The sequence below is a fragment of the Pseudoliparis swirei genome, chromosome 20, assembly GCF_029220125.1.
Source record: "Pseudoliparis swirei isolate HS2019 ecotype Mariana Trench chromosome 20, NWPU_hadal_v1, whole genome shotgun sequence".
Lineage (NCBI taxonomy): Eukaryota > Metazoa > Chordata > Actinopteri > Perciformes > Liparidae > Pseudoliparis > Pseudoliparis swirei.
Genome location: NC_079407.1, coordinates 2515248 through 2540178, shown reverse-complemented (window position 1 = coordinate 2540178; position 24931 = coordinate 2515248). Strand labels below are relative to the sequence as shown.

General features: G+C 42.3%; 1 protein-coding gene across 5 annotated transcripts in view; it reads right to left on the bottom strand.

Moving 5' to 3' along the window:
• The window catches only part of LOC130211077 (chloride channel protein 2-like), an 89001-nt gene extending 73656 nt beyond the window's left edge, over positions 1–15345 (bottom strand). For all 5 annotated transcript variants that reach the window (XM_056441678.1, XM_056441679.1, XM_056441681.1 and 2 more), the window contains exon 1: positions 15169–15345. In XM_056441678.1, coding sequence (XP_056297653.1) covers positions 15169–15219 — 51 coding nt within the window. In that variant the 5' untranslated portion in view covers positions 15220–15345. The remainder of the gene's footprint in view (positions 1–15168) is intronic.
• Between the last annotated feature and the right edge of the window lie 9586 nt (positions 15346–24931).

Sequence of the window (24931 nt, the reverse complement as noted above, 5' to 3'; positions counted from 1 at the left end):
ACCACTGCCACAAGAAAGGCTGCAGAGCTCTGATATTCACCTGTGGAATGTGTGTGTGTGTGTGTGTGTGTGTGTATGTGTGTGTTCCCTCTCCTGTTGCCTTATTAAGAAAACCCATATTTATTCTGGCACATTCAGAACTCCAGGGTTTTAAAGCCAGGCGGTGTATAGAAGTCTATGCTTCATGTGTTAAAGCTGCAATATCTCTCCTGACCACCAGGGGGCGACTCCTCTGGTTGTATAGAAGTCTGTGCTTCATGTGTTAAAGCTGCAATATCTCTCCTGACCACCAGGGGGCGACTCCTCTGGTTGTATAGAAGTATATGCTTCATGTGTTAAAGTTGCAATATCTCTACTGACCACCAGGGGGCTCCTCTGGTTGTATAGAAGTCTATGCTTCATGTGTTAAAGCTGCAATATCTCTACTGACCACCAGGGGGCTCCTCTGGTTGTATAGAAGTCTATGCTTCATGTGTTAAAGCTGCAATATCTCTATTGACCACCAGGGGGTGACTCCTCTGGTTGTATAGAAGTCTATGCTTCATGTGTTAAACCTGCGTTCTCTCTCCTGACCACCAGGGGGCTCCTCTGGTTGTATAGAAGTCTATATAGTGACTCTACTTCTCTTGATGTATTCCCTCAGTAAACATTGTAAACATGAGTTTATGTCTCAGTCTCTAGTTTCCAGTCTTCTTCTATACAGCATGATGTCATCATTTATACTTTATGGTCCTTTAGTCACACAGACCATGAAGCAGGGGATGCTTTAGGGGCGGAGCTACAGGTGATTGACAGGTCGACACCAGAGACGTACGCGGCGTCTCTCTCTACAATAGAATGTCGCTGCTGGACGTGTAAAATCTGCGTCGACTTGAACGTGACATTTTAAACTATTTACTTTATAAAGACGAGGAAACTGACCTGAGACCTGAGACCTCAGAGCGCCGACAGGAAGCTCTGGAAACCCGATGAGGCCGAGTAAGAGCCGGTCTAACGCTGGTCCTGGATCAGGTTCAGGACCCCCTACTGGACCCGAGGAGACCTCTGGACCGGGTACTGAAGCTGGTGTTTGACGTTACTATGGTTACCGTGAGAGTAACCAGGAGGAGGGTTTGGTTTGGTGATGTTGGCGACAGTTAACTACACAACAGACAACAGTGGAGGAAGAGGAGAGGAGAGGAGGAAAGGAAAGGAGAGGAAAGGAGAGGAGGGTGAGGAAATGACAGGAGAGGAGTGTAAGGAAATGAGGAAAGTAGGGGGAGGAAAGGAGAGGAGAGTGAGGAAAGGATGGAGGTAAGGAGAGGAAAGGAAAGGAGAGGAAATGAGGGGGAGGAAAGGAGAGGAGAGGAAAGGATGGAGGTAAGGAGAGGAAATGAGGGTTAAGAAATGAGGGGGAGGAAATGAGGGAGAGGAAAGGAGAGGAGAGGATAGGAGTGATGAAAGGAAGGAGGAAAGGAGAGGAAATAAGGCTGAGGAAAGGAAATGAGAGGAAAGTAGAGGAGGATGAATAGGCATTTGTGCACAATGACCCCCATTGTCTCTCTCTCTCTCTCTTTCGTTTGTCTCACACATGTGTCCGGCGTGGCACTGCCCTGCACCGCTCACACACACACACACACACACACACACACACACACACACACACACACACACACACACACACACACACACACACACACACACACACACACACACACACACACACACACACACACACACACACACACACACACACAGCTGTGACAATAAGTGGCCTGAGAACGTGACGGGGGTCAACGACTGTAAGGCCCAAACACAGAGAAGACGAGTTGAGGAAGAGCAAGTGTGTGAGGAGGAAGAGAAAACATTGTGCAGAGGGAGAGGGAGGGAGAGAGAGAGAGAGAGGGAGAGACAGAGAGAGAGAGAGAAATATGAGAGTCATAACATCAACAGACCTCCTCAGTGTGAAAGAGACAAAGAAAACAAAAGAACTCATGAGAAAGAGAGGAGAACAGGAGAAGAACCACACACACACACAGACACACAGAGACACACAGACACACAGACACACACACAGACACACACACACACACAGACACACACACAGACACACAGACACACACACAGACACACAGAGACACACAGACACACAGACACACACACAGACACACACACACACACACAGAGACACACACACACACACACACACACACACACACACACAGACACACACACACACACAGAGACACACACACACACAGAGACACACACACACACACAGAAACACACACACACACACACACACACACACACACACACACACACACACACACACACACACAGAAACACACACACACACACACACAGAGACACAGAGACACACACACACACACAGAGAGAGAGAACCGTGGTGGTGGTGACGTGTTGTGTGGCCGCTCTCCAGAACAACAACAGAACCAGGTGAGCTGGACCTGGACCCAGGAGACCAGGGTTACTGTCACGGGACTCACCGTGTCACGGAACTCTAGAGGACATTCAGATAGATTCACATCATCAGTCCATGTGCGATCGGGCCCCATGTCCACATCCATATCAGTGTGTGTGTGTGTCGTATTGATCAGAGAAAGACTGCATCATCAGAAAAGATGCTCCCCAGGTTGTGTGAGGTCAGACTGTGTGTGTGTGTGTGTGTGTGTGTGTGTGTGTGAGTGAGGATACGCCAGCACACGCACACACTTCTTGTGAACGGGGGGGGGGGGGGGGGGGGCTAACAATAAGATCCATCGATCCAGCTGTAATATAAATGTAGTGAGAAGAAAAACGCATCGCCTCAAACTCCACGCAGCCTTTTAAATGCCTGGTCGGCATTTTACACATAATATCACACACACACACACACAGTATACACACACACACACACACACACACACAGTATACACACACACACATACACAGCTAAATGCCCACATGCACTGGTGAGTTATTTTGATAGACACATAAATGCAACAGCAAAGACAAAACATCTGCAGTCCAACACACACACACACTCTCTCACACACACACACTCACACACACACACACACACACACACACACACACTCTCACACACACACACACACACACACTTGTTAAACACCCACCTGCGGTAAAAATGAAGCGGAGTGATATTTAGAGAACCGAAAGCGGAGAAGTGAGAACATCTTCACGGGGGATTTTATTATTTAATGACTCAGTGACATCAGATTATTTACTGTCATTATTATTATTAATTGTTTAGTCAACTAACAAAATGTCAAATATATTTAATGCCCTTCAAAATAAAATTCTATTCATTTCCTATCCACAAGATGAACCGTGTGGCGTCTCCTCCTCCTCCTCCTCCTCCTCCTCCTCCTCCCTTTGTCTGGCTGCCCTGGAGGTGGCATCAGTGTATATTCTTATCAGGTGGCATCAGGTGGCATCAGAGCACAGAGGGCCATTCTGCCCTCTCTCCCTGTGAGCGCCACATGGACCACCAGCTGGGAGGCCCACGCACCCTCAGAGACCAGACCCCCTGCTGGTGTCCCTCCTACCCTTGGAGAACATTGAGGGGGGGGGGCTCACCGTCAGGTGTCGAGGGAGAAGGAGGAAGAGCAGCTCATTCACAGCAGCACCCATGAGCACAGACAACAGACAAGAATATGTAATATACAGGACTGTCTCAGAAAATTAGAATATTGTGATGAAGTTCTTTATTTTCTGTAATGCAATTAAAAAAACAAAAATGTCATGCATTCTGGATTCATTACAAATCAACTGAAATATTGCAAGCCTTTTATTCTGATTTATTGCTGATTATGGCTTACAGCTTAAGAAAACTCAAATATCCTATCTCTAAATATTAGAATATCATGAAAAAGTATACTAGTAGGGTATTAAACAAATCACTTGAATTGTCTAATTAACTCGAAACACCTGCAAGGGTTTCCTGAGCCTTGACAAACACTCAGCTGTTATAAATCTTTTTTTTTACTTGGTCTGAGGAAATATTAAAATTTTATGAGATAGGATTTTAGAGTTTTCTTAAGCTGTAAGCCATAATCAGCAATATTAAAAGAATAAAAGGCTTGCAATATTTCAGTTGATTTGTAATGAATCCAGAATGCATGACATTTTTGTTTTTTTAATTGCATTACAGAAAATAAAGAACTTTATCACAATATTCTAATTTTCTGAGACAGTCCTGTATATAATATATAAATATAATATATACAATATATATAAAATTGAATATATATAAATATATGAAATATATATTATTTACATAAATATATATAATATATCTATAAATATTGAATATAATATATTGTATATAAATATATATTATATTTTATATAAATATTATATATATATATACAATATTATGTATATATATATAATATATATACTATATATATACATATATAAATAAATAAATGGGGGGCTTTCTAGTGAAACATGTCTCATCTCAGCTCATGAATCAGATACCCGTCTTGAGATCTCCGTCGTCTAAAACACGATTTAAGCCGGTGGGGAATTTTGGGGCGAGTCAAAACAACAACAATAACAACAACAACAACAGATCGCGGCCGAGAGAAGATACATCCCTTGGCATTCTGAGAGGTTTCACACCTCCATCCAGATTAAATAAACAGGTTGGAGACTCAGATAATGGATGAGATAAAACACACACACACACGTTGTGTTCCAACACACTCTGAATGCAGAACGTGTTCTCACCCTCCTGAACTCTTTTATTCTGATCTTCAAAAGCCAAATCTATCTTGAAGACTTTAACACACACACACACACACACACACACACACACACACACACACACACACACACACACACACACACACACACACACACACACACACACACACACACACACACACACACACACACACACACACACCACCAAGCGAGCGGCCCCCCGCCTCCCTGTAAGACCTGCACACACACACACTGGCTTTTAAATACACAAAAACAAACTGACTGGAAGAACAGGTCTGTCTCATTCACACATGAAGGTCGCCTCATCACTGAGAGGAGATCTACAACCAGCTCCTCTTCATCACTCTTGACCTTCATTGTGAGCGCTGGGCACAGGTCACACGTGTGCTCTTTCACCACCGGTCCTCGGGGGGATCTCGGGCTCTTTAGCTGAACCAGTGAACTTTTGGACTGACTTCAATATGATTTTTTGTGGTTGTGGAATAATATTTTTGTATGAATTAATAAAAAAATGTGAATTAAAATGTGATGTCCGATATAGATATAATTTGTTTAGCAGTGTTTGATGAGTCTTTTCTGTGTTCCTTCTCCCACAAATCAAACTGACAAAACGACCATAAAGCCACAACACGTGTGTGTGTGTGTGTGAATGTACACGAGTTGGATGTTTGCCACCCCCCCTCCCCCCCGGAGACTATTGACCCGGAGCAGCTTCTGGCTGAGGTCAGCTGTTGAGTGAACTGGAGTTTCCTTACGTCGTGCTTTTATTGTGAAAGGTATGAACAGAGGCAGTGGATCTGGTTTTCGCCAAAAAGGAGTAATAAAGTTTTCCATCTCCGTGTTCATTCGACGTATAGCTGCCCGGTTTGGTTGGATGTGGCTTTTAATAACATCTACAAGCAACAACAACAAATGTGATTGCTTCAATGTCCCTCCATGCATAGAGTCCTTTCAGACAGAGGACAGATATTTGCACTCAATCATTATTCTGAGAATCAGTATTTTTCCCAATATTTCATGGAGCTGCAGTCAATGAATTATTCATTACAAAGTTCATCTCATAATGAATCCTTCAGGTGGACACCTCTGATGAATCTCTGTGAGACAGAGGGGGGGACGTCCTAACAGCCATGTGTCGTCAGCGAGGCGTCTGTCTCGGAACACAGGCCGTGTTCCCCGGCTGACCGGTGGCGACGTTGACCTCTGACCCTCTCATTCCAACGCAGCCGGCGGCGGCTCACGGAGGAGGTTCAGCGGTGGGAGAACAGAGGAAACGAGCCGACGGCCACAAGAACAAGAAAGAAACACGAAAGATCAGCAGCGACGGCTGGGGAGGAACCGGCCACGGCACTATGACACGAGGCTTCATCATCATCACACAACATGAGTAATAGTCAGCTCTGGTCATTTCCTTTTTTTGCATTAATGTGATGTAGTTAAATTCCAGATTATACCCCCCACAAACATATTTCATTAATAATATATAAATATATACATATACACACACATATATATGCATTATTTATTTATTCTATATAGATCAATTATTATTTCATATACATATATAGAAAATAATTGATCTATATAGAATTCTAAAATATATATAAATAAAACAATTGATCGATATAGACATTTTAAATTTATATATATATATATATATATATATAGACAAGAACCCAGGAAGGAAAAGAAAGACAAGAACCCAGGAAGGAAAAAGAAAGACAAGTACCCAGGACGGAAAAAGAAAGACAAGAACCCAGGACGGAAAAAGAAAGACAAGAACCCAGGACGGAAAAGAAAGACAAGAACCCAGGAAGGAAAAGAAAGACAAGAACCCAGGACAGAAAAGAAAGACAAGAACCCAGGACGGAAAGAGAAAGACAAGAACCCAGGACGGAAAAGAAAGACAAGAAACCAGGACGGAAAAAGAAAGACAAGAACCCAGGACGGAAAAGAAAGACAAGAACCCAGGACGGAAAAAGAAAGACAAGAACCCAGGACGGAGAAGAAAGACAAGAACCCAGGACAGAAAAAGAAAGACAAGAACCCAGGACGGAAAAAGAAAGACAAGAACCCAGGACGGAAAAAGAAAGACAAGAACCCAGGACAGAAAAAGAAAGACAAGAACCCAGGACGGAAAAGAAAGACAAGAACCCAGGAAGGAAAAGAAAGACAAGAACCCAGGAAGGAAAAGAAAGACAAGAACGCAGGAAGGAAAAAGAAAGACAAGAACCCAGGATGGAAAAAGAAAGACAAGAACGCAGGAAGGAAAAAGACAGACAAGGAAAAAGAAAGACAAGAACCCAGGATGGAAAAAGAAAGACAAGAACCCAGGATGGAAAAAGAAAGACAAGAACGCAGGAAGGAAAAAGACAGATAAGAAGGAAAAAGACAGACAAGAACCCAGGATGGAAAAAGAAAGACAAGAACCCAGGATGGAAAAAGAAAGACAAGAACGCAGGAAGGAAAAAGAAAGACAAGAACCCAGGACGGAAAAAGAAAGACAAGAACCCAGGAAGGAAAAGAAAGACAAGAACCCAGGACGGAAAAGAAAGACAAGAACCCAGGACGGAAAAGGGAAGACAAGAACGCAGGAAGGAAAAGAAAGACAAGAACCCAGGACGGAAAAGAAAGACAAGAACCCAGGAAGGAAAAGAAAGACAAGAACCCAGGACGGAAAAGAAAGACAAGAACCCAGGACAGAAAGAGAAAGACAAGAACCCAGGACGGAAAAAGAAAGACAAGAACCCAGGACGGAAAAGAAAGACAAGAACCCAGGAAGGAAAAGAAAGACAAGAACCCAGGACGGAAAAGAAAGACAAGAACCCAGGAAGGAAAAGAAAGACAAGACAAGAACCCAGGACGGAAAAGAAAGACAAGAACCCAGGACGGAAAAGAAAGACAAGAACCCAGGACGGAAAAAGAAAGACAAGAACCCAGGACGGAAAAGAAAGACAAGAACCCAGGAAGGAAAAGAAAGACAAGAACCCAGGACGGAAAAGAAAGACAAGAACCCAGGACGGAAAAGAAAGACAAGAACCCAGGACGGAAAAGAAAGACAAGAACCCAGGACGGAAAAGAAAGACAAGAACCCAGGACGGAAAAGAAAGACAAGAACCCAGGAAGGAAAAGAAAGACAAGAACCCAGGACGGAAAAGAAAGACAAGAACCCAGGACGGAAAAAGAAAGACAAGAACCCAGGACGGAAAAGAAAGACAAGAACCCAGGACGGAAAAGAAAGACAAGAACCCAGGACGGAAAAAGAAAGACAAGAACCCAGGAAGGAAAAGAAAGACAAGAACCCAGGAAGGAAAAGAAAGACAAGAACCCAGGACGGAAAAAGAAAGACAAGAACCCAGGAAGGAAAAGAAAGACAAGAACGCAGGACGGAAAAAGAAAGACAAGAACGCAGGAAGGAAAAAGAAAGACAAGAACACAGGATGGAAAAGAAAGACAAGAACCCAGGAAGGAAAAGAAAGACAAGAACCCAGGACGGAAAAAGAAAGACAAGAACCCAGGACGGAAAAGAAAGACAAGAACCCAGGACGGAAAAAGAAAGACAAGAACGCAGGAAGGAAAAAGAAAGACAAGAACGCAGGAAGGAAAAAGAAAGACAAGAACGCAGGAAGGAAAAAGAAAGACAAGAACGCAGGAAGGAAAAGAAAAAAAAAGACAAGAACGCAGGAAGGAAAAAGAAAGACAAGAACCCAGGAAGGAAAAGAAAGACAAGAACCCAGGATGGAAAAAGAAAGAGAAGGAAAAAGAAAGACAAGAACCCAGGACGGAAAAAGAAAGACAAGAACGCAGGAAGGAAAAGAAAGACAAGAACCCAGGATGGAAAAAGAAAGACAAGAACCCAGGAAGGAAAAGAAAGACAAGAACCCAGGATGGAAAAAGAAAGACAAGAAAGACAAGAAGGAAAAAGAAAGACAAGAACCCAGGATGGAAAAAGAAAGACAAGAATGCAGGAAGGAAAAAGAAAGACAAGAACCCAGGATGGAAAAAGAAAGACAAGAACCCAGGATGGAAAAAGAAAGACAAGAACCCAGGATGGAAAAAGAAAGACAAGAACCCAGGAAGGAAAAGAAAGACAAGAACCCAGGATGGAAAAAGAAAGACAAGAACCCAGGAAGGAAAAGAAAGACAAGAACCCAGGATGGAAAAAGAAAGACAAGAAAGACAAGAAGGAAAAAGAAAGACAAGAACTCAGGACGGAAAAAGAAAGACAAGAACGCAGGAAGGAAAAAGAAAGACAAGAACGCAGGAAGGAAAAAGAAAGACAAGAACCCAGGACGGAAAAAGAAAGACAAGAACCCAGGAAGGAAAAGAAAGACAAGAACCCAGGAAGGAAAAGAAAGACAAGAACCCAGGAAGGAAAAAGAAAGACAAGAACCCAGGATGGAAAAAGAAAGACAAGAAGGAAAAAGAAAGACAAGAACCCAGGACGGAAAAAGAAAGACAAGAACGCAGGAAGGAAAAAGAAAGACAAGAACGCAGGAAGGAAAAGAAAGACAAGAACCCAGGATGGAAAAAGAAAGACAAGAACCCAGGATGGAAAAAGAAAGACAAGAAAGAAAAAGAAAGACAAGAACCCAGGACGGAAAAAGAAAGACAAGAACGCAGGAAGGAAAAGAAAGACAAGAACCCAGGACGGAAAAAGAAAGACAAGAACCCAGGATGGAAAAAGAAAGACAAGAAAGACAAGGAAAAAGAAAGACAAGAACGCAGGAAGGAAAAGAAAGACAAGAACACAGGACGGAAAAAGAAAGACAAGAACCCAGGAAGGAAAAGAAAGACAAGAACCCAGGATGGAAAAAGAAAGACAAGAAAGACAAGAAGGAAAAAGAAAGACAAGAACCCAGGACGGAAAAAGAAAGACAAGAACGCAGGAAGGAAAAAGAAAGACAAGAACGCAGGAAGGAAAAAGAAAGACAAGAACCCAGGAAGCCCTGTGTCGACTGTATTGATCGTTATCAGTGAATTGATCACGTGATCCTGTGATACAGTGATCACGTGATCCTGTGATAGTGATCATGTGATCCAGTGATCATGTGATCCAGATCTGAGATCCTGATCCCTTAAGGACACCAAGAGGAGGGACATCGACCCGTCAGTTCCTCCTCTCCTCGTCTCTCGGCGGCGAGCCGTGGGATCGATGCCGGGTCACGTCAAGATCCACCGTGGTGGAGTGGTCATTTTAGCAAATAGGAACAAAATAATAATAAACAGCAATGGTTGATCTTTTTAAACGGAGAGAGAGAAAGAAAGAGAGACTTTGAAAAAGAGAAGCAGCCCATTCTCCGCTCTGAAGCGATGTTACGCAACGCTCCTTTCTCCCACAAAGCAGAGGTCAAGGAGCCGTTGACCTCGGCTGGCACACCAAATACTACCGGGAAAGAAAAGGGAACTCCTGCTGACAGAATGTGATTTATTTTTACGACTTCAGCGACGGACCCGTTATGTCATGTACACACACAGGTGTGTCGTCTTGCTGTAACGAGCCCAGAGAGACGTGGGACCAAGAGGACCAACCACACACACACACACGTTGGAGCTGGAGACGTAAACGTTGTACGGCCACTAGGTGCATTTCCCCTCTAAAATAATCAAAGAGAAACAATAAGCCGTCTGGATAACAGAAGCAGCCTCTATACAACCCTAGTGATACCACCCATCCCCCCCCCCACACACACACACACCTTGTATACACAGGAATGCGTTCCACCCAGAAAGCCATGGGTGTGTGTGTGTTATTTTTGGCACTTAGCTAAAGCATGCTAATCAGCTTAAAGGACACAAACGAGAGGCCGAAGCAATACCCACAATGCAATGCGATTGCGTCACCTTTCAGCCCGTACCTCCCGTCTACAACCAGTGTGTGACTCACTCTCTCTTTATCGATGATGTCATCGGGTTTTTTTAAACAACCCTTTGGATGAGTGCTACTCCCCATTATCTTGATTGGTGTACTGTACCTTTAAGATCCTCTACAGTATCATTATGACAATCCTGTTAATTATTACGTTTATTGATGACAATTTTTTTAAAAAGTCTGATACCTTGATACTGAAATGTATTTTTGGGCTGAATATTTGTGATTTAACTAAATATTTATATATATATATATATATCTCAGTAATGTGGATACATTGAATTTGTGGGTAAAGGCAAATCATTTCAGAAAATTACATCACTGTTCTGTTATGAAGACTTTATAAAAGAAGAGGAAAGAAACACCTTAATTATACAACCATATTAATAAACATCCAAAAACCAAAACAACAACAACATACTGACACCGCTTTTCATTCCCGACACCAAATCAAATATTGGCCTCCGATTGGTCCCAAGTGATGCCCAATAAAACCCAACCTTTGATCACCGGGCTGTCCATTAAATATTTAATTAGATCAAAGATAATTCACCAACAAATCATGCAAAGCATTGCGTGTTTATCGGCATCAATGCAGCGGTACGCGAGTCATCGATGAAGGATCTGCAGCGGCCCGTTGGCGGTGACCTTCTCACGGTGAGTGCTTTAGGGCCGGATACTAGAGATGCACCGATCAGGGTTTTGGTGCCGATCACCGATCACTGAAATCAGTTTCTGCCGATCCGATAATACCGATCACCGATCACGGTGTCGATTGAAGCATTCTATTTATTGTGTAGCATTATTGCCTAGGACTATGAGGAAATACATATATAAAGCAACTCAAACATTAAAGAAATTACAGATTTCTTTAAACATTTAGGACTTTTACTTTGAAAAATGTCCAAATTGATACATTAATATTGTTTGATTGCTATTGTAGGGGATTTCAGATATGTATGGAACACATCTGCATTATTCATTTCCTGGAACTCTTGGGGAAATCTATTTACAGGACTTTTTTTAACATACAAAAGACTGACTTATTTGTATAAACTCTTCCTTGGTAAAGTAAAAATGTTTTAATGTTAGCATAATTTAAGCTAAATCTCAGAAACGATCTATGAAGATACAAAATCAGTTCATTGTTTACTTTTATATGCTAGTGTATGATTTGTCGACATCTTATTTTGATAAACGGATGGTTTCACGTGGTTCTTTCCGCTAACTTTGCAAAACCGGATGTTGTCACTTAAATCCTTCCGCTAACTTTATCAAAACCCTCGCGCGCTCCCGATCGAATGTGTTTACCGTGAGCATCTGTAGGGGCAGACATGTGAGAGTCGGCTGAGTCGACCCAGAGATTCAACTCGGGGGACGGGGACGCCGCTCGGTGGTGAGGATCCCCTCATGGACCTCTCACTCTGCGGCCCTCGCCGGGCGCATCGTCTCCGTTGCGCCACGATTGAAACGTCTGATAGTTCTCACAGATGTTACGTCATCTGATTGGCCGTTTTGATAATGCCGATCAAAACCGATAATGGGAATATCGGCCGATATGGATCGGCGCCGACCAGATCGGTGCATCCCTACCGGATACTGTAACCCAACAGTTGGTGGTTTGGTCACTTTAAACCCAACAGTTGGTGGTTTGGTCACTTTAAACCCAACAGTTGGTGGTTTGGTCACTTTAAACCCAACTGTTGGTGGTTTGGTCACTTTAAACCCAATAGTTGGTGGTTTGGTCACTTTAAACCCAACTGTTGGTGGTTTGGTCACTTTAAACCCAACAGTTGGTGGTTTGGTCACTTTAAACCCAACTGTTGGTGGTTTGGTCACTTTAAACCCAACAGTTGGTGGTTTGGTCACTTTAAACCCAACAGTTGGTGGTTTGGTCACTTTAAACCCAACTGTTGGTGGTTTGGTCACTTTAAACCCAACTGTTGGTGGTTTGGTCACTTTAAACCCAACTGTTGGTGGTTTGGTCACTTTAAACCCAACTGTTGGTGGTTTGGTCACTTTAAACCCAACAGTTGGTGGTTTGGTCACTTTAAACCCAACTGTTGGTTGTTTGGTCACTTTAAACCCAACAGTTGGTGGTTTGGTCACTTTAAACCCAACTGTTGGTGGTTTGGTCACTTTAAACCCAACTGTTGGTGGTTTGGTCACTTTAAACCCAACTGTTGGTGGTTTGGTCACTTTAAACCCAACTGTTGGTGGTTTGGTCACTTTAAACCCAACAGTTGGTGGTTTGGTTGCCTTAACTTGTTTTGGTTTGTATTTTGGACACGAAACCAATAGATTGTGTTTCGTGACCATGTCGGTGACCTCAGGGTCGGGCAGAAATCAACTGGATCGGTTTCATTTCCAAAGCGCCTCGTCCTCTTTGCCTCGCTCACATTTATGTAGCCAGAGCCCGACAGCCTCTCTCTCTCTCTCTCCATCCATCAGTCTCTCTCTCCATCCATCCATCCGTCTCCCTCTCTCGCTACACTGGCCTCTTTGAGCATCCACTGCCCACAACAAAACCCACACAACCGCCACGGCTGCCAACATCACACAAAGACGCCATGTTACTACAACCCACGGGGCGAGGAGACGGGGGGCCGAGAGAGAGAGAGAGAACTCGTCCTCCTTGAAGAAGAGATTATTTCTCACACTGCGGCTATTTTTAAAACAGGACTCCATTTAGACGCGTCCACGATGTCCTTCATGCAACAATCTAAAAAAGATGTGTTAATTTATTCTGTAGCAGCACGACACCAAACCGGCGACGGAGCGTCCAGCGCTGAATCAGCGGGTCACACGTTGTGTAATCACACACACAGGCGGGGTTTCTCTTTGCAGAGACTTCGTTCTAAAGGAGGAAACAGAGGCCCAAAGAAGCGTTACAGTTGTGCGCCTCTTTCTTAATTTAAAGCCCCTGAATGGTCCAGTCGGCCCATAAAACTCGTCCAACAGAAGATTATTTTGGCTCGACGGGGAAAGAGTTCAACTAGATGCTCGATTACACAACACCGGGCCCTCGGACCCCTCTGGGGTCCTTTCAGAGGACCCGAATGACACATAGTGTACTTTAATCAATTTAAATACTAACGTTGACCGTTGGATGATGTCAGACGTTATTCCTCCAAATGCTATTTTAAACGAGTCGTTATGGAGATTCAAGGGACACAGTTGTCACGTGAGTGTGTGCGTGTGTGTGGGGGGGGGGGGGGGGGCTGCCTTCTAAACTTTGTACAGACATACCAAAAAAAAGAGGAAATACCTCAGCTAAAAAGTGATAATGACAATAAAGTTGAGTCACATGTAATAATATTTTTTTAGCGGGCAAAGCAGCGTACGCCCATCAGATGCATGTTGTCTCACACACACCACTATGCATGTATGTACGTACTGTACACAGCTACTGAGCAACAATGAATTCATCCATTGTTGAGTGGACGTGAATGCAGCCCACACACACACACAGTAAGACCAGATCCTAGAAGGTGGTTTGATGATGAAGATGATGATAATGATGATGATGCACGTGAGACTATTGTGCAGATCAGGGTTCTTCTGCACACAATTATACCAGCAAAACTACATCAAAAAATGTATTACTAAAGCGCTAATTCACTTTCATGCCCACCCCCCCCCCCCCCTCAAATATGCACATCTTACGACAAGACCTTGTGTTTCTATTCGAACAACAAAGAGGTCGTTGTGAACCAAGCGTTACTTATATTTCCACAAATATCTACTTTTTAATAACTTTGTCTTTTCACAGAAAAAAAAAGTCAAAACTCATGGAAAAGGTGAGTTTTCCCTCACCCACAAAAGTACAAAATATTTTTGTTATGCAGAATTCATCAGCACATGTTTTTGTATTTATTCGTTTGTGTGTGTATGAGGGTATGCAGGTGTGTGCATATATATATATATATATATGTTAATGTGTGCAGGTTCTTGCATGTCATACCCGTATTTATATATATATATTCTTTATTTTATATGTTATTTTTTGTCTGTGTGTACATCTTTTCTTTTGCATATCTCGAAAACCAATAAAAGATTTGATGACAAAAAAGCACTTTAAAAATATATATATTTTTCAATTACGCTTTTTTATTAGTGCGTGTGTGTGTGTGTGTGTGCGTGTGTGTGTGTGCGTGGGGGGGGGGGTGTCAATGGAGGAGAAAAAGAAAATAGACCACCTGCAATCCAGATGTTGTGAAACAACGAGCCCCTCTTGCATCTGTGACGTCACTGCTGTACAGACGTCCAACCTGAGGGGCTCGGACCGATTTGGGGGGGGGGGGGGGGGGGACGTCGAGCGAGAAACTTCCCACGCCACAAAACCTCGGGTCACGTGACCGTGAAGGATAAAGGGTAAAGGGCTGAACTTCCTTCACAGACACACGCGTCACCAGCACGCGCCCTCTCTCAATTAAAAAGTAAAACTTTTTAAAAAGCTGCCAACACCAGGTGTGCGCGCGCATGCAAGCGGGGTTTTAACTTTTTTACTCAACGTGCAAGAACTGCGTGCCGTGTGCAAAGTCCAGCCCGGTCTCACTTACCAGAGTCTGCTCGTACTGCAGCGCGCGCTGGTCGGACCCGTCCCCCGCCATGGCGGCGGCGTCCCGGGGTGGAAGTGAGAGGAAGCCGGCAGCGATATCTCTCCCTCTCTCCCTCTCCCTTTCTCTCTCCCCAGTGATTAGCGCATTGTGCTGCAGGACCTTCCTGCACTTTATAGGCGCCGCGAGTCGCCAGCGCGGACACACGCGGGGGGCGGGGCTTACGGCGCCTCCCACCTGTCAATCAAACTGGGAGGAAGTTAGTTATGCTCCTTTTTTTTGGAGCTTTTCGTGGAAAGATGTATCCTCACTTGGTTTTTATTTAGTTTTCTTATATATTTGTGTTTACATAAAGCCAGAATAAGTTATTAATGAGTGATACTGTAGGGTGAGTTACCTGAGTCCAGGTGGGGTTGACCCCCGCCACACCTCTCTGTTGATGATTCACTACTTTTTAGACCTTTTTGTTATTAGGGCAAATGATGTAATGATTAATTCATTCAGGTTGTGTGTGAAGCTCTTTACATTCATCACACACCACGTGAACCACGGCCTCGTGTTGGTTAACACAACGGATCTCTAACTCTGGAGATCAAAGTCTTTAAATGTCTTCAAGCTTTCAGTTTTATTGGAGTTTGGCGCCCCCTGTGGACGACACCGGTAGTTCACCAGGGTCCCTTTAGATAGCTCTGCTCAGTCCTGGTTCTGGTTTTATATATATATTTAAATGGTCATATATATTTATATATATATATATACATTTATACCATTTATATATATAAACATATATATATGACTATATATACATATATATATATGTATATATGGTCATATATATAGAAATGTGTATATATATATACATATATATGACTATATTTGTATATACAGGTATACATATATATGTATGGTCATATATAAATGTGTATACATATATTTATATATATACATATATGGTCATATATATACATATATATGTATATATATAAATATAAATATATGTATACATATACAGTATATATACATATATATGTACATATATAAATATATATGTATATATATACATATATATATGTACATATATAAATATATATGTATATATATACATGTATATATACATATATGTATATATATATTTATATACACATAAATGTATCTATAAAAATATATATATACATATATGTATTGTTGAATTAGACAATTTACTAAAGCAATATGTAAATTAGGATTTACTAATATACCATAACTTCATACATGTTGTTATAGAATGTGTGTTATTGTTTAATAATTTACAATATTGTTTGGTAAATGTCTGTGGATTATTATTTCATGGATTACTGTAACTGGTAAAATGAATCTTTCTGTGTGACAAGAAACAGATCAATGGCAGCAAGGGATCCCCTTCCCCCGAAGTTCACACCTGGCTCGGAGAGGCTGAGTAGCAGACGGAGAGGCATCCTGAGGACCCCTGTGATGCCATTCAGAGAGGGGACAGAACGACTCAGAGGAAGAGGGACGGATGACTTCAAGTGTCAAGGGGCGTGGACACGCTTTCAACACCGACGGACAGACGGCTCAGCCAATGAGTGGATTAGGACTAATGTTTTACCTAGACAGGTTAACCAATGAGAAGGGAATATATCCCCTGGGGCCGGGACGCCCGGGAGGTATAAAAACAGATGTTGACCAGAGAGACGAGGCTTTTGACCTTTGGATAACGGCAGAGATGCACTGCATGCAGGTTAGCTGCATGTAGGCCGTGATCCTGTGAGAAGCCCCCAGCTGAGGATTAGATTTTATAAGCTTGACTCACGGGTAGACAGTTAACTGCTTTGGCGGTCTGTGGACGCAGTGATTCATGCTCCCTCAGCTGAGTTATACTCTGTATCGCAACCGTTATTGACCATTGGTAATATTTTCAATTAAACACCTTTTATTATAATTTGGCACTGTCCAGACATTCTTTCTCGGTTCTGCACTCGAAGATTCTTGAAAACACAACAGTATATATTTATACATGTATATACAGGACTGTCTCAGAAAATTAGAATATTGTGATAAAGTTCTTTATTTTCTGTAATGCAATTAAAAAAACAAAAATGTCATGCATTCTGGATTCATTACAAATCAACTGAAATATTGCAAGCCTTTTATTCTTTTAATATTGCTGATTATGGCTTACAGCTTAAGAAAACTCAAATATCCTATTTCTAAATATTAGAATATCATGAAAAAGTATACTAGTAGGGTATTAAACAAATCACTTGAATCGTCTAATTAACTCGAAACACCTGGAAACACATTTTCAAATGTTTGATTTTGTTTTGCTGTTATAAATCTTTTTTTTTACTTGGTCTGAGGAAATATTAAAATTTTATGAGATAGGATTTTAGAGTTTTCTTAAGCTGTAAGCCATAATCAGCAATATTAAAAGAATAAAAGGCTTGCAATATTTCAGTTGATTTGTAATTAATCCAGAATGCATGACATTTTTGTTTTTTTAATTGCATTACAGAAAATAAAGAACTTTATCACAATATTCTAATTTTCTGAGACAGTCCTGTATATACACAGAGCTACCAACTCTCACGGTTTCGCCGTGTGACACACGCTTTTGCATGTTTTCACACGCTCTCACGCCACACAACCAATTTCTCACGGCAAAAGAAATTCTGATTTTGGGTCGAGGCGCGTTGGTTTCTTTTCAAACTCCCCGACGATAGATGGCGCTAAGGAGCGCATCTATAAACCTATTCGCTGCATAGACATCCTATTTACCCCAGAGTCCCGAAGTTAGCAACAGAAGAAGATTTTCAAACAGACACAACGAGGAATGACTACGGTGTGTTAATGCAGGGCTCTCAAGTGTCACGCATTGTGAGTGACAGTCACGCACTTCCGCCACACATCGTATTTCTCATGCTGAAAAAACTCTCGGCTATTTCATGTTTTAATGTGCTGCAGCGTGCCAACATGAGCTGGCCGCGCTGCCCTCACCGTAGGGGAATCAAGCGCTCCCCTGGAGTTCTGCTGTGAGGAGCCACTTATCAGCCAATAAAAAAAAAAATGGGCGACACAATAGCCAATCAGAAAAGAACGTATCTGTTGTATCTGGTTACGATTTATTCCAGCAACCAATGAAAATAAAGCATCCTGGATAGATATGTCACTCTTGCCTGTCTTCAAAACTTAAGAGCCCTGTTAATGACATGTGGTTCAATTAAGTTCTCACTCTCTTAAACTTTAAATCTTGAAATAATGTGTTGTGTTTGTGCGTGTGATTTTGTGAGGTGATGTAAACTCAGCTGTCATAACAAGCAGCAGGAGAGCACCTTGTTAACCTCTTGGTAGACTGCAAGCTCAAAACATCAGAGCATTGTTTGTTAAGGCCCACATAGCATTTATCACTTTATTTGCAGGCCTAGGAAAAGGACCCTCTAAAAAAATTTCAAAACAGCACTTTGAACAAGTAAGATGTATTATAAAGAATTTAACATAAAGACAGGACATTTGTGCAATAGAATTAGGCATGTTTTTGTAAATGAGAGTAGTTATTAAAAAACATTTAAATTCTTTAAGGTAGCAAAGATGTCTCGTAAAAGACCTTTTCCAGGCCAGAATGCTGGGTACAACGCCAAATTAATTCAAATTTCCTGATATTTGAGCCACCAACGTGTGTGGCTGCGTGTGCGGCAACATTTTGGTCACCCCCGACAAAATCTCACTCCAAGGTTTTTTGAAAAGTTGGCAGCTCTGATATACATATATGTATATATGTATATGTATATATACATATATATATGTATATATAAATATTAGGGCTGTCAGCGTTAACGCGTTAATCTATGCGATTAATTTGGCCGCGTTAACGCACTAAAATATTTTAACGCAACTTTGTTTACTTCCGGTGTTCGTTGAAGTTTTTACACTCAAACCGAGTGTCAAACCGCGGCAGTACGGTTTAACACTGTTTCCGTTTTTAAAACAATTATTTCTCCGCGAAAATAAGGATCATAAATGAGTTAAACTCGTGGATGAATCAGTCGTGTTTCCTCCTGCTCCTTCCTCCCGTCTCCCCCTCTGATCCACAGAGGAACGGAGGGGCGACGTGTCGGGTGACGCGGCGCGGAAAGAACTCGTCACACGAAACCTTCACCGTGATTGGTCAATCCGTTTGTCTGTCAACATTTTGGGAAAAAAACAACCAATGAACACTCAGTAAATCACAAAGGACCTCCCACCTCACAGGTAAGGCTCTATAGCAGCCTGTCAGTCAGAGAGCAGAGAACACGTAACATGTATATATATGTATATATCCATATCAATGGCGGCTGGTGAATTTTTTTTGGGGGGGGGGGGCAGTTTAACCCTTGTGTTGCCTTAGGGTCATTTTGACCCGAATCAATATTACACCCTCCCCTCGCCTTTGGGTCATTTTGACCCAATTCAATGTTTCACCCTCCTGTTACCTTTATATTTACTAACATATTTTACCCTTTGGGTTCAATTTGACGCCAGCAATTAAAACCTCCAGAAAATTATTAGAATTAATATTGTTTTCCAAGTTTAAGTGTGAGGCACTTTATGTTTGTTTGTTGACTACCGAAAGAACACCGACATTAAACATTGAATGGGGTCAAATTAATCCTAAGGCGGGGGGAGGGTGTAATATTGATTCGGGTCAAAATGACCCTAAGGCAACACAAGGGTTAAATAGCACTCAACAATGAGAAGAAAAGAGGTTTTGAGTAGAATATAGTAAAAAACAAAGCTTTATTTCAAGAACACAGCGTGCTCAACACGGTCCAATAACAACTATCAACACACTGTGACTTTGGGCATGAGAGGTTCAGAGCAGCTTTAAGGAACATTGGGTTGGGTTTCAGAGGTTTGCAAAATAAAAGCGTTTCACCCTCACATGAAAGAGGTTCAGAGCAGAATAGAGCCAGAGAGATCACATGTTACATTGGGTGACAGAGTAGACCCACCACTGTAAAGAAAAGTAGCTCCTCTCTTTAAAGTGGTCAAACTTCTCCATAACTCTCTGGTTAAAGTCAATCATGTCTGTAACCTGTTTCATTATTCTGGAGGGAATGTGTCTGTTTTTCAGAACTCCTTCGTTGTGTTTTGATGCCAGTTCGGTCTCCTTCTGCTGACTGTAAACAGGGTTAGCTTCAGGCTGTTAGCGAGTTAGCTCCATGCTCTTAGCTCGATAACTGCGGCAAGATTCGTGCTTTCCACTTGTCTGCAGCTCTTTAGATCCCTCCCCCCGTTGTAGTCCAGAGAGTTTCAGTCCCTTTGGAACAACAGACAGGGGAAACTAAACAGCATTACTCACTGAGCCTCCAGCTAACAGCTCCGTTAGCAACCTGCTCTGTAGCTCCGTGGAGCTCTCTGGCTGAGGGAACGCCGGTCTCTGATTGGCCGAATAGTCCAGTCACGTGAAATAATAAAACGATGTCATTGGCCAATGAGCGCACATTTTTGCGACCCAAGATTCACGTTTCATCCGCCAATGAGAAGCCGTCCTTGCCGAAACGACTGAAATGTTTTATCGATGCCGTACACACACGTTAGATCGCCTCGAAAAAGGGGAGGGGCTTCTCTCCGTGATAATGGCGATATATTATATTTTTTCTAGGGCTGTGAAACGATTAAAAATTGTAATCGGGTTAATCACAGGTTTTTGTGGATTAATCATGATTGTGGTGAGGATGGGCGGTACCACCTCAGAGCCGCTGACCCTCAACACGGGAGCCCCTCAGGGATGCGTGTTGAGCCCTCTCCTCTACTCCCTGTACACCCACGACTGCACGGCCATGCACAGCTCCAACGTCATCATCAAGTTTGCTGACGACACAACAGTGTTGGGGCTGATCACCAGACAGCCTATAGGGAGGAGGTTGGATCACTGGTACAGTGGTGCCAGGAGAACAGCCTCGTCCTCAACGTCAAGAAGACCAAGGAGCTGATCGTGGACTACAGGAAGCGGAGGAGAGCACACCCCATCTCCATAGACGGAGTTGCAGTAGAGGGTCAGCAGCTTCAAGTTCCTCGGCGTGCACATCTCCGAGGACCTCACATGGACCACGCACACCACTCACGTGGTGAAAAGGGCCCAACAACGCCTGTATTTCCTTAGGCGACTGAGAAATTCAACATGCCCCCATCCTCAGAACATTCTACACCAGTACCATCGAGAGTGTTCTGACAGGTTGCATCACCGTCTGGTACGGAACTGCACCGCCCTGGGCGTAGGGCACTACAGAGGGTGGTGCGGTCGGCACAGTACATCGTTGGAGGAGCTTCCCTCCATCCTGGACATATACACCAAGCGGTGCGTGGCCAGGGCCAAACGGATGATGAAAGACAATAACCACCCGGCCACAAACTGTTCACCCTTCTACCGTCAGGCAGGCGATACCGCAGTATCAAGTGCGCACAAACAGACTGAGGACAGCTTCTTCAGTCAGGCCATCAGGCTGCTGAACAAGGACTGAGACCCTCATTAACACTACACCAGAACATATTCTGGGAATATCTATGGCCATGGTGTATATTTTATTACATTGTTTATATATATATATATGTATATATATATTGTATGTATATACATATATATATATATATATAGTCTCAAAAAGTGTATATTTTATTACATTGTTTTATATATATATATTGTCATGATTCTATTACACTGTTTTATATATATTTCTTTATTGTTATAGTTTATTCTCATTCTTATTCTTTAGTCTCTGCTGCTGTCGTTTTACATAAGAATTTCACGAACCGATTATACTTGTATAAAAGGGGATGTGACAATAAAAACTTGAAACTTGAAACTTGAATCACATATTACCGATATTCTCGGTATATTTTGTGAGAACATAGAGATTTATGACAAAAGACGGATATATACATTTATACATTCTTCTATACAATGGTGCTGCAACTCAGCAGTTATTTAGCAGTTTTCTTCCATATGGAACATTAATACATCTTCATCCTAAACAGAATGTTTAACCCTCCTGTTACCTTTCGGGTCAATTTGACCCCATTCAATGTTTAATGTCGGTGTTCTTTGGGGTCAAACATATAAGAAATATCAACTTTTTTATTTATTTAAAGGGCTATTTAGGTAGTCAACAAACAAACATAAAGTACCTCACACTTAAACTTGGGAAGCAATATTAATTCTAATAATTTTCTGGAGGTTTTAATTGCTGGGGTCAAATTGACCCCGAGGGTAAAATATGTTCGTAAATGTAAAGGTAACAGGAGGGTTAAACAGAGCATTTTTCTCTTGTTTGTCAACCATTAACTCCACCATGATACAATCTAAAGGTGGACAGATCAGTGGCGTCCCTAGGCTAAAAAACCCGGGGCTAAAGCCCCGAATGTTTTCAACCAAAAAAAAAAAAGATTTGGTACACACACACCAGGTGACGTCATTCACCCAAAACAGCGGAGTCAGACAGGCAGCAGACGCACGTAACAGCAAGCTGCTGTCTGAGAGTGTTTCTATGTCTACACATTTCGCTGCTTCACTCGCACTGGCTAAGCCCCGGATATATCCAAATCCTAGAGACGCGCCTGGGACAGATTGACAAGTGACTTTTTTTTTGCTCGGTCCCGATGCGCGCGCACGGAGCTCTGTGGCGCGCCAGACGGAGATCGATAAGTGTTAACGCAACGCGAAGAGACAGAGATGACATGCTGCTGTGGAGATACGATCAACAACAGACGTTTAGTTTAATAAAAGAACAAAGACGTGCTATAGAGAACATGTCAGGGGGCGGGCCAATCTCTTTAATGTCATGTGATCTACCGACACTACGCCGCGATCGACTGGCAGGTCGCGATCGACGTGTTGAGACCCTGATCTACAGGAAGTAGAAGTCGTAACAAGGTTTCCGGAGGTGAACCTGCGGAAGGATCATTACCGATGAACAGCACGACCGTCTGCATGAGAGCGGACAGAGTTCAGATTGAAGTGGTGGATTGGAAGCTCATTTTGCAAGTGACTTTTTTTTCGTCCCGACGACCAACAACAGACGGATTGGAAGCTCATTCTGCGCATGTGTTAAATGCGTTAAAAAAAAAAAACTAGTTAAACCTGTAATTGAATTAACTTGAGTTAACGCGTTATTTTTCACAGCACTAATTTTTTCACATTAACTTAAGTGGTTGTTGACAGGCTGATGGTCTCCCACACACATTTAGCGCGTCAACACGGTATATTTACTATTTAAATGATTTGGCATAGAATGTTTTTTGACAGGATGTATTTTTTTTTTTTTTTTTTTTTCCATCTCAAAATTTTAAGAGGGGCGGCGCCCTAGCGCCCCCTATGGACGAACCGCCACTGATCCATATATATATATGTATCTGCATATATAAAAATAAATCGTTCCTCTTCCTGACCTCATCGTCCTTCACAAACTGAAGTGTTTGAAGTTCTTTCTCTACAAGAACACACACTTGAGCCCACAAAGGTGTTTTCTTCTCCTCCTCCTCCTCCTCGTCCTCCTGAAGGTTAATCATTGGAGCTCGGCTTTGTGCGCCGGCCTTTGTAGTCGAGTCTTGAGTGACCGCCTCTCTTCAAGGTCAAACCCCATGATGGCACTTTGCTCTCACAATGGAAAATGACTGGTGGTACAAAGACAAACAACAACAACAACAACAACAACAACACAGATGATCGACACAACCATTTATACACCAGTTAACCTGTTAACCCCCACCCGTTTTTTTAGGTTTCTGCTCGAAATGACATACCCAAATTAAAAAGGGTGTAGCTCTGCAACCACATAAGATATTTGAATAATGTTGGTGTTATAATAAAGGGAACACATGTGAGCTTTTGTTCAGATGTGTAAATATTAGCATATATGTTACTGGTTAAGAGTAAATAAAGATGAATCTTCTATTTTCATAGAAGTTTCAGGTTCGATTAGAAAAAAAAGGACTTTCAGGATGAATATATCCTGGATGAATGCACAGCAAAGGCCTAAAATCACCCAGATAATAATACAACTTGTGAACAGACTCTCTGCAAAGTTTGACTCAGAAAAAATAAAGCAGAACAATAGTTGGAGACTTTTTAGTAAAGAGAATTTAGGCGAGGTCTCTAAAATTTGCATTTGGGCCCATTGAAGCACCATCTGTGCCATTTGACTTTTCTCATGTACCAAACCATTTCTTTCACTTTCACTTTTACTTGTGGTGATCAATACATGCAAATACATCATTATGTGGCTTTAAAACAGTAAATCAAAGATAAAAAAACGATCAAACAAAGTGGTGCTGTGCGCGTGCGTGCTGTGCGTAAAGCCGGTTTTTGGATCTGTCACAGCGCAGCTATTGCGCGCGCAGATATCTCCGCCGGGGAAGGGCGGATTTTAAAGAACGACACGTCATTGGAATACTTAGAGCCAATAGAATCGATTGGTACCAAGAAAGACAAGATTGACAGCACTGTGAGCCAATAGGAGACAGAAAGGCGTCGCCATATTTGAAATGTGAAATCCGATTAGCTGAAATTGAACTTCCTGACAGCTGATTATGACGCTTCCCCAAAAGTCCGCCTGGTTTTTAAAGGGACATACACACACACTAAAGCCATGCCAGCTGGAATGCAGGGGAGAGAAACGTTTTTCTTCTTCTCAAGAACAAAAGTATGTTGAATTTGCTGAATGTAAAGCTATGAAGCGATTAATATTTATGTGTTCTTTGGCTTATATCTCCGTGATACTTTGGTGCAGAAGGA